The sequence below is a fragment of the Rhinopithecus roxellana genome, chromosome 6, assembly GCF_007565055.1.
Source record: "Rhinopithecus roxellana isolate Shanxi Qingling chromosome 6, ASM756505v1, whole genome shotgun sequence".
In the NCBI taxonomy this organism is placed as follows: Eukaryota; Metazoa; Chordata; class Mammalia; order Primates; family Cercopithecidae; genus Rhinopithecus; species Rhinopithecus roxellana.
Genome location: NC_044554.1, coordinates 138,365,554 through 138,380,455, shown reverse-complemented (window position 1 = coordinate 138,380,455; position 14,902 = coordinate 138,365,554). Strand labels below are relative to the sequence as shown.

Here is a 14,902-nt window from a genome sequence, read left to right as displayed (position 1 = left end):
ATAATAAATAAAGCAGTATATTATCTTTTCCTGCCCATTTTTCTCTATTTTAATCTCTCTCTCTGTCTCCAGATAGAGATAGATAAGATAGATAGATAAGTTAGTTGGATATACTAAAAAGTTGACTCATTTTTAATTACATGAAATTTTCATTTTGCATGTGGATTTACTCATTCTCAACAAGTAAATTTTTATTTCAGAAATACCCAAATAAAAAAATATATCTTTCCTCCCTCTCACACTATCCTCTCCCTTGCTCTTCCTCTTCTCTCCTCCTTCTTGTCTCATTTCTTCCTCCATGATTTCCCTTTCTTCTCTTCCCTCTCCTCCCCTCCTTCCCCTTTTCTTTCCCCTTTCTCCCTATCTTTTATCTTTGTCCCTCCCATTTCTGTTCATCCTTTCTCCCTCTCCACCACTTCCTCCCTCACTTTTGGGTGATGGACTTTGTTTCAGTAAAGATTCTGGTACCTGAAAGGGAAATATAAGGACTTATGCTATTTTATCAAGATTTATTCCTGTTTACTTGTGCAAAACATAACTTACGCATGTTTATGATTTGAGAGTGTAAGAAAATGCATCTTTTTTCTACCTATTAATTAGAATTGCTAATCTGTGCTTGTTCTGTACTGTTGTATTTATTTCCCATTGTTGCTGTAACAAATTACTATGATTTAGTGGTTTAAAACAACACAAATTTATCATCTTACAGTTTTGGAGGTCAGAAGTCTGAAATGAGTTATGGGGTTAATTTAGATAGATCACTGGGCTAAAATGTGGAATAACAATTTAGTCATGGGGCTAAAATCAAGCTATTGCAGGGCTATAGTCCTTTCTAGAGGCTCTAGGAATGAATCTATTCCTTGCTTTTTCTGGTTTCTAGAGGTTGCCCATATTCCTTTGCTATGGACTCTCTTCCATCTTCTTATTTTAATTTTATTTTTTAATTGATTGATAATTATAGATATTCATGGGGTACATACAATGTATAGTGATCATATTAGGGTAACTAGCATAACATCATCTCAAATATTCATCATTTCTTTGTGTTGGGAATGTTCAATATTCTCCTTCTAGCAATGTGCAAACTATATAATATGTAATTGTTCCCTCTATCCTCAAAGCTAGCGATCGCTGGTTAGTCTTTCCCATGCTGCGTCCCTCTGACTCTATCTGGCTTTCTGTTTTACTTATAAGGACCCTGGTGATTACACTAGGTCCACCCAGTAATCCCAGATAATCTCCCTAGCTTAAGATCTGCTGATGAGCAACCGTAACTCCATCTCCGACCTTAACTCTCCTTAGCTTTGTAACATATCACACTTGCAGGTTCTGAGGATTAGGACATGAACACCTTGGGGCATTATTCTGCCTACCGTATCCGTTGAACAACAACTGGAAACAATAATACAGGTAAAACCGTTTTAATGTCAAGCGACTATCACTGACATAGGGTGTGATTCTAATGGGAAGATTCTTTTGGGATCTTAAATCTGTTGATAGTTTTTTGTTGCTTGTGTTTGTTATCTCCTTTCCAGAATCTGAGAGAACTAATTTGAAATGAGAGTAGGAATATATGAATTTCAAAATGAAAACATAGTTCATATCAAGAAAATGTCAAATTTCTATCCCAACTTGGGAGGGAGCTATAGCTATCCATTGAGCTAGCAAGACTTTAACTTGTGTGAGTTTTGGGGGTAAAAATATCCCAACCTGCACAGCCTGTCCTCCGAGGGACCGATCCAACTGAACAGTCAGGAATGCAGATGTTGTCAGTTCATCTCGTGTGGCATTGGCTCCTTGCCTAGAGGAATGAAAGTGAAATAAATTAGCTTGCCTTTAAATTTTAAGATCATCGCATGTAGGCATTGCAAGCAGAGACAAGTTATTATGAAAGATCAAGAAGAAGCGAACTGTTTTAACATGATATGAGCTGTTAAGCTATTGTTTTTGTCAAGGTATCTAACACTGAATTGCCCTGTGTCATCTAGAACTGTATATGATAGGCATTTTTATCTCCATTTTAAAGAAACTGAGCTTTTGTTCCTTACATAACTTAGCTAAGTAATCAGGTTCACCTGATTTTAAGTTGGAGCTGCCTATGTTTTAGAAAACACCTCTACAGTGAAAAATAATCCATCTGAAGTGAAAATACGAGCCAAACTTATTATATTGAATGTTAGGGGCATTTTGTCTTTCTTTCTTTTTTTTTTTTTTTTTGAGACGGAATCTCACACTGTCACCCGGGCTGGAGTGCAATGGTGCAGTCTTGGCCCACTGCAACCTCTGCCTCCCGGGTTCAAGCAATTCTCCTGCCTTAGCCTCCGGGGTAGCTGGGATTACAGGCACCCGCCACCACACCCGGCTAAATTTTTGTATTCTTAGTAGAGATGGGGTTTCACTGTGTTGGCCAGGCTGGTCTTGAACTCTTGACCTCATGATCTGCCCGCCTCAGCCTCCCAAAGTGCTGGAATTACAGGCGTGAGCCACCACGCCCAGCCAGCATTTTGTCTTTCTATGAATATTTGGTGAGCATGAACCAAATGTCTGTAACCCAGAAAAATCAAGAAAGTAATAATGAGAAGTTGACAAAGGAGAGGCCCCATTTTGTCATCTTAGCAATTCCATAAGGAATTATTTATTATTATTATTATTATTATTATTATTTGAGACAGAGTCTCACTCCATCACCCAGGGTGGAGTACAGTGGCATGAACTCGACTCACTGCAACCTCTGCCTCCCGGGTTCAAGCGATTCTCCTGCCTTAGCCTCCTGAGTAGCTGGGATTACAGGTGCTTTTTTGTATTTTTAATAGAGACAGGGTTTCACCACGTTGGTCAGGCTGGTCTCAAACTCCTGACCTCAGGTGATCCACCCGCCTCCGCCTCCCAAAATGCTAGGATTAAAGGGGTGAGGCACCATGACCTGCCCACCATAAGGAATTAGTAATAAGGCTGTACAAGATACTAAGCTTCCAGCACTCAGATACGGGTGAGTCCATCAATATGGCCAGTTCATTTGTAGCCTCTCTTTCTAGGGTAGCTTGTGGCTGTTAACTCTGTGTCACCTTAACCTGTAAAGCAACTTGTGGGAGATCTGCTGTTCGATGAGCTTGTAGAGAAGACAATAAAAGAAAACAAAACAAAGCTCCAAATGTGGTAAAAGCATTCATTGAGCATTATTTATTTTTAGCCAGCTTTCACATTTCTATATGACTAGTGGTTAGCTTAGCAGTAGGAATGCTAAACTTGGATTTAGACTTTGAAAGTTAACTATTAGATTGGTGCAAAAGTAATTGCTGTGTTTGCTATTAAAAGTAATGGCAAAACCACAATTACCTTTTTTTCTTTTTGGAGACGGAGTTTCGCTCTTGTTGCCCAGGCTGGAGTGCAATGGTGCGATCTCGGCTCGCTACAACCTCCGCCTCCTGGGTTCAAGTGATTCTCCCGCCTCAGCCTCCCGAGTAGCTGGGATTACAGGCATATACCACTATGCCCGGCTAATTTTGTATTTTTAGTAGAGACAGGGTTTCCTCCATGTTTGTCAGGCTCCATGTTTGTCAGGCTGGTCTCAAACTCCTGACCTCAGGTGATGTGCCTGCCTCGGCCTCCCAAGGTTCTGGGATTACAGGCATGAGCCACCGCGCCCAGCCTACCCGCAATTACTTTTGCAGCAACGCTAATATATCTTTTCTTCTAAAACTTTGACAGTAAACTGTTCCATACTTGGAACAGATTAACAGAACCTGCCACGTTGGGCAACACACACGTGCATACACACACACCCCCCAACACACTGGGAAGAGGGTGCATATCTTATCGCATAATCTTCCATTGGACCAGCATAGGCAAATGGTTGATGTAAAAATTTTCTACAGAGAGGTGCAAAAAAAAACCATACATACAAATGTTGATAAGAAAATAAAAAATGCTTTCCCTAATAAAGGAACTACTAAACACAAAGTGTTTTAATGTCAATAGCCTACATTTCCCAAGAGCCTATAATGCTAGCCAACACCTGTGTGTGTACTAGAAGCACAAGGTGAGGAGTTACACAGAGCTGCATGAGGACGGGCTACCACAGGGTCTGTATCATGCGTTGTTTCTTTGTCACATCTGTGGTTTCCTGAATTCTCGCTTCCAGCTTTTGTTAAAAATGGCTGCTTTCCATTTTGCTTTTATTCTGAAGGGAAGAAATCCAACCACTGAACAGACAATATTACCCAACTTTTGTCTTCATTTTGCTCCTTTTTTTTTTTTTTTTGGAATATTTCAACTAGCAAACCTGAAAAACATCACTAAGTTTCTGCCTCATGACACTCTGAACAAATACTTCTCTACTCATCTTAAACCTCTCTTCCAGATCCCAAGTACCATACTGCCATCCACACAGATTCAAGTATTCCACTACAATCAAGAAATAACACAGTCACTCTTTGTTTCTAATTTTAAAATCTTATGCTGAACAAAAAAAGCAATCTACTTTGACGTATTTTTTCTTTATAAACCTGTGGTGGTTGTTGCTCATTAAAGATGAGTGCTGTGTAAAAATGGGATTTACTACTTCAAGAGATTCATCATTGTCATCTGTTCAATTTTAATTACCTGATATTTCAGAGAAAAGATCATTGCTGAAATTATTTCTGTCCTGTCATTTCAGAATACAAGTGGTTTCGTAACTGATTTAATTCTAGTTTCTCACCTTTAACTCTGCCTCTTGGACTTAAACCTATTTATATCCCTGCATTGAAATTATCACATAAACTGGAAAGCTGTTTAATTTGAAAGCCAGTCTTCGATGGAACTGCTTATTTTTTGAAATCCTCTTCACTATCTTTATGGAAGCTTTTGAAGTTCCACAAACCATACAACACTAACAGACTTACACACTTCACATTCATGATTTCAAATGGTGAAGACTCACAAAAGGACTCTGAAGTATCTAATTTACATTCTTGATATCCCCCAAATATATACATTCTTATGATGGAAATGTTGAACATTTCAAATTGGAAAGAAGAAAACTAAATGACCATCCTTCCAGCCCCATTCCAAAGATAGTAACTATTACCAATGTGGTGCCTTCTCTTTCTCTTCTTTTTCCTTTTGCATTTTTGTACAGTGTGGGCCAAACTTGTCTTCCTCGTAAGATTTTTAATCTCAGGAAATAAAACGCTACCCATTTATGCTCAGACCAGAAACCCAGGGGTCATTCTTGTCTTTGTCTTCTCCATTCCCCATTAACAGTTTTTCTGGTGCCAATACTTTAACACCTTGCAAATTTGTCTCATTCTTTCCTTCCCTGTTGTCACTACACTAAATTCAGGCCACATTATTCAGCTGGATTATTGCAACACATTCCCAGTTGTCTTCCTGCTGCTAGCCTTCCTCTACCAATCCATTCTGCAGATGGATTCTGCAATCAGAATAATTTATCTAAAATGAAAATCAGGCCAGGCGCGGTGGCTCACACCTGTAATCCCAGCACTTTGGGAGGCCGAGGCAGGTGGACCACTTGAGGTCAGGAGTTCAAGACCAGCCTGGCCAACATGGTGAAATGCTATCTCTTCTAAAAATACAAAAAATTAGCCGGGCATGGTGGTGTGCACCTCTAATCCCAGTTACTCAGGAGGCTGAGGCAGGAGAATAGCTTGAACCTGGGAGGCGGAGGTTGCAGTGAGCCAAGACTGGAGCCACTGCACTCCAGCCTGGGTGACAGAATGAGACTGTCTAAAATAAAATAAAATGAAATAAAATGAAAATCAATCATGTAACACCCCATACAAACTCTTTCAGTGATTCCCAATGTCTTAAAAATAAAGTTTGTCCTCTTCAGCATGGTTTATGAGGCCATTTACAATTTGGCTCCTTCTAATTTCCCTCGTTTTATCTTTTGCACCCTAAATGTTCTCCACCCATACTCTATGACGAGTAGATTAGAGCACACTATTTTCCTGCATTGCTTGGAACAACTTCCCTATTTGCCTGCCTGTCTAGCTTCCACTTCAATGCCACTTTTTCTAGGAGCCTGTCTTAGTTCATTTTCTGTTGCTTATAACAGAATACCTGAAACAGGGTAATTTATAAGGAAAAGGAACTTATTTTTACAGTTATAGAGAGTGAGAAGTCCAAAGTCAAGAGACCACATCTGGTGAGGGTTTTCTTGCTGGCAAAGACTCTACAGACTCCTGAGGCAGTGCAGGTCATCACACAGTGAGGGTTTGAGAATGCCAGCTCAGGCTTCTTTCTCTTCTTATAAAGCCACTGGTCCCATTCTCATGATAACCCATTCATCCACTAATGGACTCATCCTTTCATGAGAGCTATCACCTCTTGAAGGCCCCATCTCCCAATATTTCCACACTGAAGATTAAGTTTCAACATGAGTTCTAGAGGGTACGTCTGTATACAATTATCCAAAGATCACTCAGCTTGATCTTACATAAAATCCTCTATATTGCACTAAAAATACCTGTTAATCATCTGTTTCTCATTACATATAAGCTCCTGAAGGCACAGATTGTATTTTTCTTTCCACCGCTGTATCTCCAGAAATTAGTACAATGCTTAGCACATAAAGTGCTTTCAAATGATACAAGAAATAGCTACGATTTAAAACTTAAATTTAGCATTTAAAATTTGTAACCTGATTTATTCTATTTTAGTATGTCCACACAGGCATTTATATGGGTTGCAAATTGTTAATTCCTCAAAATATTCTTTTGCATTACTTGCTTAGTCTTTTTTCGTTTAATCTAAATTCACAATTATGTTGTTCATATTCAAAAGAGAATTAACAGGAAGACCATGAAGTAAAATGCAAAAAAAAAGTTAACTAGGAATAATTAATTTATCCCAATAAATGCCATGATTTTGTTGCACAAACACTTTTCTGAATTAAACTTTTAGAAAACGAAATTGGAAAATAAGGACATAACTACCTGATATAGATATACTCAAGCCTTAAAGAGACCAATCGATTAAGATTTAAAATATTGCCTTACAACAGCTGTGACTTTGAGTTAAATTACTTCACCTGTCTAATCTCCCCTGCTCCATTCTTTTTGGAAAGAAATATAAAAAAAAATAAAAAATAAAAAAAATAAAAAAAAATAAAAAGGAAACATCTGGCACTTTGCCAGCGAAACATGCTGCTCACAGAATGGTTGCTATTAAGACAACATGTTAACCGCAGAGCTAAATAGCTAAATGCATTCATCTAGGACAGCATATGGAGTGACTGTGGCATCAGAGATGGTCCTGGGTGCGGTGGTTCACACCGATGTGGTGGTGTAGATTAGAATCTTAGGAGTCCCCTCAGCTGAGATTTTGATTTATTTGGTGTGGGTGAGAGCATTTGATTTATGAGAAATTGTTCAGGTTACTCCAATATGCAGTCAGTGTTCTAAACCACTGCCTGAGGCAGTGTCTGTCAATCATTGAAGTGCATGTTAATTACTTGAGCTCCTTGCTAAAATGCAGGTTCTGCCTTAGTGGGTCAAAGGTGGGGCCTGAGAGTCTACAAATCTAAGAAGTTCCCAGGTGATATTGATGCCTCCGAGTTCCCAGACCACTCTTTTGGCGTCATCCCATCTCCTGAACTTGAATGGGCTCAAGGCACTGGGCAGTGTAGATGACCAGACTATGGGGATGAGTGTGACTCTGTCTTTGTGTGTGAGGTTCACCAAAAAGAAATGTCACCATATCAGCAGAGTACTGAATGCATGTATATTCTATACACTTATTACAGGGTGTTATAACTATGTAGGCAAAGGTAGAATCCTGCCCTGCCTTTGCACCTTACACCCACATTTCTCTGCTTGAAGATCTTTTTTAAGAATTATTTTCTTTTTTCCAGCCTTCTTAGCAATATTCTATTTTTACCTGATTTCACTTAATAAAAAGTTAGGAATTTCACATTATATAATTTATTGCAGAATCCCTATCCCTTGACGTATCCTGGCATGGTGTATGCGCATAAATTACTTGGTTGGACATTTGGTCATTTCCTCCTTGAGCAGGGCATTGGTATTTACTGAAAGTATATTTAGACTTCAGTTAACTCAAGTCATCATGCAAAACCATGTAAGATGAAAACACAGGGGCTGGGTGCGGTGGCTTATGCCTGTAATCCCAGCACTTTGGGAGGCCGAAGTGGATGGATCACAAGGTCAGGAGATCGAGACCATCCTGGCTAACATGGTGAAACCCCGTCTCCACTAAAAATACAAAAAATGTATCCGGGCGTGGTGGTGGGCACCTGTAGTCCCAGCTACTCGGGAGGCTGAGGCAGGAGAATGGGGTGAACCCGGGAGGCAGAGCTTGCAGTGAGCCAAGATTGGGCCACTGCACTCCAGCCTGTGTGACAGAGTGAGATTTTGCCTCAAAACAAACAAACAAACAAACAAACCGCAACTGCATATTTTTTTCATTATTGTAAATTTAATGGAAACAAAGAATAAGAATTGCATCAAGTTGAGGTTTCAATGGAATGACAAATTGTATCTCCTACAGGTTTTGCCATATTGCAACTTTGCAGTTCCAATTAGGATGGACCTCTGTGAATTTTAACAATAAGAAGCCATGGTACCTGACACTTGCTGTTGCAGTGTTAACCTGCATACAAGATGAGATATTCAACTACATATCCACTAGCAGAACATCACTGGTTTAGGATATCAAAACTTTTTTCCTAGACTAGATAGCATTTTTATGTAACTCCTGCTGCCTGTGGATGGCAGCTGCAAAACAAAGTCAAAATCATATAAAAAGAAAATACTACATGCATGCTATATAAATCTCACTGGGGTGATTATAGGATTATTCTACCCCATAATGCATGGAATTTAATACTTTGGAGCAAAATCTGGCTCCTGTGGAACCCGAGATCTTTGCCCAATATAAACTCACCACGTGTAGATAATTTGTCCTCTGGGATAGGTGTAGAGTATGATGTAGCAGTCACCACCATAGAATTCACCATACGAGTTTTGGTCAACTTGGATCCTACCATTGTTTTCTACACGCCAAATCTGGAAGGAATGGATATATACACCAAATTACAATTTTCTTGATCTAATAGTACTTCTCATGAGCTTTAAATAATTTTTGGTTCAAATCTATTATTAAACAACTTTTAAATTATTTTTTAACTAGTTTACAAATCAAGCAAAGGAAAGAAATTGTTATCAATTTGCCAATTCATTGACATTTTAAGTACTTTTATGTTTCTTTTGCTTCCTCTACAGTATTAAGCTCAGTTCCGAGCCTGGTGATTAATAAATACCTATTGTTGCATCTACTAGTGGAAAACATGACACTCCAGTGGAATAAAAAACTGCAAGATTCAGCTCAGAAATATGTGTTTTAATTTTTTCTTCAATTATGAAATAACATACGTATTTTTTTCCCTGTGCTTTAAGATAGGAGACTATTATTTTCCCAGGCAAGACTTGGTAGACTGTGACCAAATACTAAAGATGCTACAACACACTGAATGTTTGAGTCCCTCCAAGATTTATGTTGAAATCCTAACCTCCAGTGTGATGGTATTAGGAGGTGGGACCTTTGGGAGGTACTTAGGTCATCAGGCCGGAGGCCCTCATGAGTGAAATTAGCGCCCTTATAATCAGAAAGCTTTCTAGCTCCTTTTCCACCATGTGAGGATGCAGCAAAAAGTCTACCAGGAAGTGGATCCTCCACCAAACACTGAGCCCATCAAAACCTTCAGCGGAGACTCCCTAGCCTCCAGAATGGTGAGAAATAAATGTTTCCGCTTAAACTCTCATTCTACAGTATTTTTGTTATAGTAGCCTGAACAGATTAAGACCATGCCGATAACATGACTTCTGTTTTTAAAAGGTGCCATCCAGGTATAAGACTGAAATGTGGTGATGGGATAAAAACAGGCAGAACCACTTTCATTCTACCTCCTCATCTTCAGCACAGATTAAAGACCCTTCAAGTTGGAGAGATGAGAACTGTACGCGAAACAGGAGAGTAACAAATGAAGGAGAGGCTGCCAGGCACTGTGTGTGTACATGTAAGCACGCGCGCGCACACACACACACACACACATATGCACACTTGCCTAAGTTTTCTGGTGGGAAGGGTAGACTCTTTGCTTTGAAATCTGAAGATGAGCAAGTGGACAGGAGCAGTGCAATGCTTCTAGAGAGAGGCCACCCCACACTATCCTAGAGAGCAGAAGCCTTATATCCTAGGGACAGCACAAGATCCTAGAGAGAGCTCCCCAGATTTCAGCAGCCCTAGGATGGCACAGGAGAAGTCTGCAGCCAGACACAGCTGGTGCTGGAGACCAAGTTTGCCAGGAGGACTGAGCTCCAGCAGGAATGTCTAAGTAGGAGACAGATGCAGACCCAGAAGTCAATACTCCTCCGACAACAGCCATGAGGGACATTTGTGAACTTCTCCCTTGGTGCTCCCCACTCCCCAACACCCATGTCGCTTAGATTCATGCTTCATGTCTTTGAAAAGAGGAAAAATTATTTCACTAATTTCTTGACCATATACTTTGGTCCAAGCATTGTGGTAAGCCCTAGGAATATAGAGATGGAATATTTAATTCCTGTCCTCAAGGAATTGATGAGAGGTCTAGGAGAAATCTGGCAGTAAATGAACAATTCTGTGGTAGGTATATGATAAATTCTGTGAAAAATATCCCTAGCGATTGAACACAGAGAAAGGCCACTTCAGCACTGAGGGAAGCCTTCTCAGAAAAGGTATGGCTTGTGATTTAACTGAGTTGCCAATGAGGTGTAGGAACGTTAGCTAGATGGCAGAGGGGAAGTCAGTCCTCAAGGCAGTGGATAGGTGAAGCCAAGAGGAGGGAAAGGGTCAGGGTCCAGCTGAAGATGGATGTTCTCAGGAAGGCTGAGGAGAGCCATTAAATATGTATAAATATATTTAAATATACATTTATAAATATATATGTATATATAAACACAGATATGTGTATGTATACACATTTATATGTGTGTGTGTGTGTGTGTGTGTGTATACACATTTCTCCCTCTGTCACCCAGGCTGGAGTGCAGTGGTGTGATCTTGGCACACTGCAGCCTCCACCTCCCAGGCTCAAGCGATTCTCGTGCCTCAGCCTTCCAAGTAGCTGGGACTACGGGTGAGCTCCACCACAGCTGGCTAATTTTTGTATTTTTAGTAGAGGTGGGGTTTCACCATGTTGGCCAGGCTGATCTCGAACTCTTGACCTCAAGGAATCTCCCCTGCCTTCTCCCAACATACACTGGCATTCATGGGCTTGACGAAAACAAAAACAGGTAAATACCTCCACTTTGCCAGAACCATCATCCACCATATTGTGCTGGGCTGCCATCTGTGGAGAACTATGTAATTTTGAGGCATCAAAGGGAATTTGTTTTATTTGAGCCACTTTCTCTGTGACATATACTTTCCCAAAGCCATCACTCTGATCTTTATCTCTCCAGTCCTTAAAAAACTGTTTGAAGATTGGTGTTTCACCTCCTTCTGGAAGAACTTGAATCTGAAATTTAAAATAATAATAATAATAAACAGGAAAATAAGAAATTGAGGGAAAATATGAATCTGGCAGTGGAGACAGAACTAAGGAAATGAAAAATTATCCTGGTTTGCCTATCAAGCTCATATAATCCAAAACTGCTTTTTCTCACGACTAAAGTAATTGCCACTGAATTTTAATATTTGAGAGAAGAATCAAGTTCTTTAGTATGTTATCCCTGCAGTAAAATAAGTTTGTCTTTCTACATAAGGTTCACAAGAGATCTGTGAGTTGGAAGAAATTATCTCATTGTGTTCCTTGTGTAAGGACATAAAAATGAGGAGAGTAGATGAGGCTGAGAGATTTGGAAAGGAATGGAGTAATTAGCCAGGGTCTAAATTGATTTTGATGAAGACAAATATCATCTGGGTTTCAGGCCAAGTCTGCACAACTTGCTCTAAGGAATAATAACTCATAGCTAAATCTTAGCTAAATCTACTGTGGTTTACTATCTTGAATTAAAGGCAGTGGAGGAAGTGAATGGGCAGCTCTATAGAAAGTCTGATGAGCAGTTTCTAAAAAATTCTAACCCCCACACAGATAAAGAAGAGGGACATGTGACACCAGATTGCAGCAGACAGGCAGGTGGAGAATCACTTCACATGCAAACGTTACTCTGACCCAAACTTTTTCATGAGTTTCATGGAGATGTCATGAGCTCCTATGTTTTCTATTTTTTTCTAGCCAGTTCATTTTCACACATACTTGGGTATTCTTGGAATAATTCATTTGCTGTAGAAATTCTTCAGCTGTCTTCATTGCAGCCTTCCTCTCCTGGGGATTAGCATCTTTACCTAAAATACAAGGTAAATTAAAGAGAAAGAACTTCAGAGAAGGAAGACATTCTATGATTAAGAAATACTTGTGTATCATAATAAACATAATTATAATTGAAGTTAAATGCAACAGTGAAAAAATAGCAAAATTAGCTGGGTGTGATGGTTCACACCTGTAATCCCGGCACTTTGGGAAGCTGAGGCAGGTGGATCACGAGGTCAAGAGTTTGAGACCAGCCTGGCTAACACGGTGAAACCCCGTCTCTACAAAAAATACAAAAAAAATAGCCGGGCATGGTGGCCGGCGCCTGTAGCCCCAGCTACTCCGGAGACTGAGGCAGGAGAATGGCGTGAGCCTGGGAAGCGGAGCTTGCAGTGAGCCGATATTGCACTACTGTACTCCAGCCTGGGTGACAGAGCAAGACTCTGTCTTAAGAAAAAAAAAAAAATAGCAAAAATTTCTTGCTATATTAAGTATATTTAACAATACGCGAAAAACTTTATTTGTAAAACAATTCTTTTTATATTGCCCAAATGCTTATTTTTTAACTCCATAATCCCTGGTACATGATGTTGGTAGGAGGAAAATGGCTGCATTTTATGTGAGACATTTATAGATCAAGTCTTAATTAAAAGGTGGAATTTTTTAAAAAACTCAAAAAAATATATTTTATGTAGCCTTTTAGAGGAAATATATATACATCGGAAATACAGCATCGCCAATGGAATTTTTCACCTTTCCATACGAAAATTTGTTTTGCAGCCCCGTGGTCCAAAATAAAGCATTCTTCGGAAAGCAGCATTGCCATCGAGAAGGGATTTTCTTCTGCCACCACAGTCACTCTCATGGAGCCACTTGCATCTGAAACCTAATATAAAAACCACGACCTCCATGTTTTCATTTGGGGATGATAAGGATGTTCTATAATTAGATTATGGTAATGGTTGTACAACTCAGTAAATGTAATAAAATAAAAAGCATTGAATTGTACACTTTAAATGCATGAATTCTATGGTGTATAAATTATATCTCAATAAAACTGTTTCAAAGAAAATGAAAAGAATCCAAAAGACTAATTACACTCCAATTTTTAAAAAAAGTCCTTTGGGGTAAACTTAACAAATAAAAAGTTAAGTTTCGACACTGTGCCTAAAACATCAGAAAAGAATAGTGATAATAATAACGGCTAGACAGATGCTCTTATGTACTAAGAACCATGTAATTAACTTTACATGATTATTTCTTGTACGTTTTAGAGCAATCTTTTCAAATAGGTAATAATCTTAAAATCATTACATACACACAAGACGATGAAGTTTAAACATTCATTTAGTCAACATTTACTATCTACTATATACCAATCACTTTGCTAATTAAGCTATTGATATAGTTTATGCATAAAGATTCTTTTTCAACATAGGTCCTGCAAGGTAAGTACACTTTGTATAAATTATCAAAGTAAATTTCTTCTGTCACAGTTGGAAATGACTGCAGACTATTAAAACAAATTTTTAAGTGGTCTTATAAAATTGAAAGTGATATTCATGTGCAAGTTAGGATTTACTGGTTTTCAATGGCCAGCTTGTATGCTACAGTTTAGTCACCAATTATGCAGATTCCAGAACCCTCCCTTGATCAGTGGTGGAGTTTTGCAGGACCAGGGTGGAGTTTGAATTCCATAGTTTTAGAAAATGCCCCAGGTGATTTTGCTTGCCAGCCTTGTTAAGAAACCGGAATTATTTTCAAAGGAACTTTATACTTTATATCCATGTAATACAGCATAGCTCCACTAGAGGAAGCTATGACTCAGGATGAATATTTTCCCCTTTAAAAACACTTCTTTAGTTCATAATGCTGTCCAAAAGGGAGAACAGTTTTGGTTGATGATGTGAAATAAAAGATATCTGTCAGGCTGTTGAAAATGAGTTTTAGAAATAGTAATTTTTAAAAGCAGTCACAAAATATTTAGGTAACACTTTCTGTATGGCTCATATTAAAATTACCAGTATTTAGCAGAAATGGTAACCATATTTCCTTTTGCATCTAGGAAGAAGAAAATCCACTTATTCATTATGAAAAGGAAGTTACGCTGAACAAGTTATTAATTTGGTCTTCACATAAAATCACAGAGTTTTGGAGCCAAAAACCCCTTAAAAAGCAGCAAATATAGTTTCTTTCTGATACAGATGAGAGAACTACTAAATTCTGCATGGAGATTTACGATTTGCTCCAAGGAAAGTTGCAAGGGGAGGGAACACTTGAAGAATACCACTGTAGCAATCCCCTTAACTGGAGTGCCTTGCAGTTTGTGTTACCCTCAACAGAAAAAACAAACAAACAAAAAAATAAAAAAACTACAGAGTTGGAAGGAACCTACTTTCTTTTTTGTGTGTGGATAAGAACGCTAAGACCCAGAGTGGTTATGTCCTGTGCAAAATCATGCTGCTAATCATGTGCCATGCAGCTAATGTGGAAGTAGGCATGTTAATGCCCAGAACAGAACTGTTTTTACCCTGGTTCCCTCCAGCTGTTTCGTTTGGTAGCTCAGCCCTCCTGTAACAAAGAACT

General features: G+C 39.0%; 1 protein-coding gene across 1 annotated transcript in view; it reads right to left on the bottom strand.

Annotated features, from left to right (window-relative positions):
* Positions 1-14,902, bottom strand: part of SCIN (scinderin) — an 86,284-nt gene that overhangs the window by 15,694 nt on the left and 55,688 nt on the right. The window contains exons 6-10 of the mRNA XM_010381589.2: positions 13,070-13,202; positions 12,263-12,351; positions 11,306-11,521; positions 8,908-9,029; positions 1,711-1,801 (exon numbers count right to left, since the gene is read on the bottom strand). Of these exons, the coding sequence (XP_010379891.1) occupies positions 1,711-1,801; positions 8,908-9,029; positions 11,306-11,521; positions 12,263-12,351; positions 13,070-13,202 (651 nt within the window). The remainder of the gene's footprint in view (positions 1-1,710; positions 1,802-8,907; positions 9,030-11,305; positions 11,522-12,262; positions 12,352-13,069; positions 13,203-14,902) is intronic.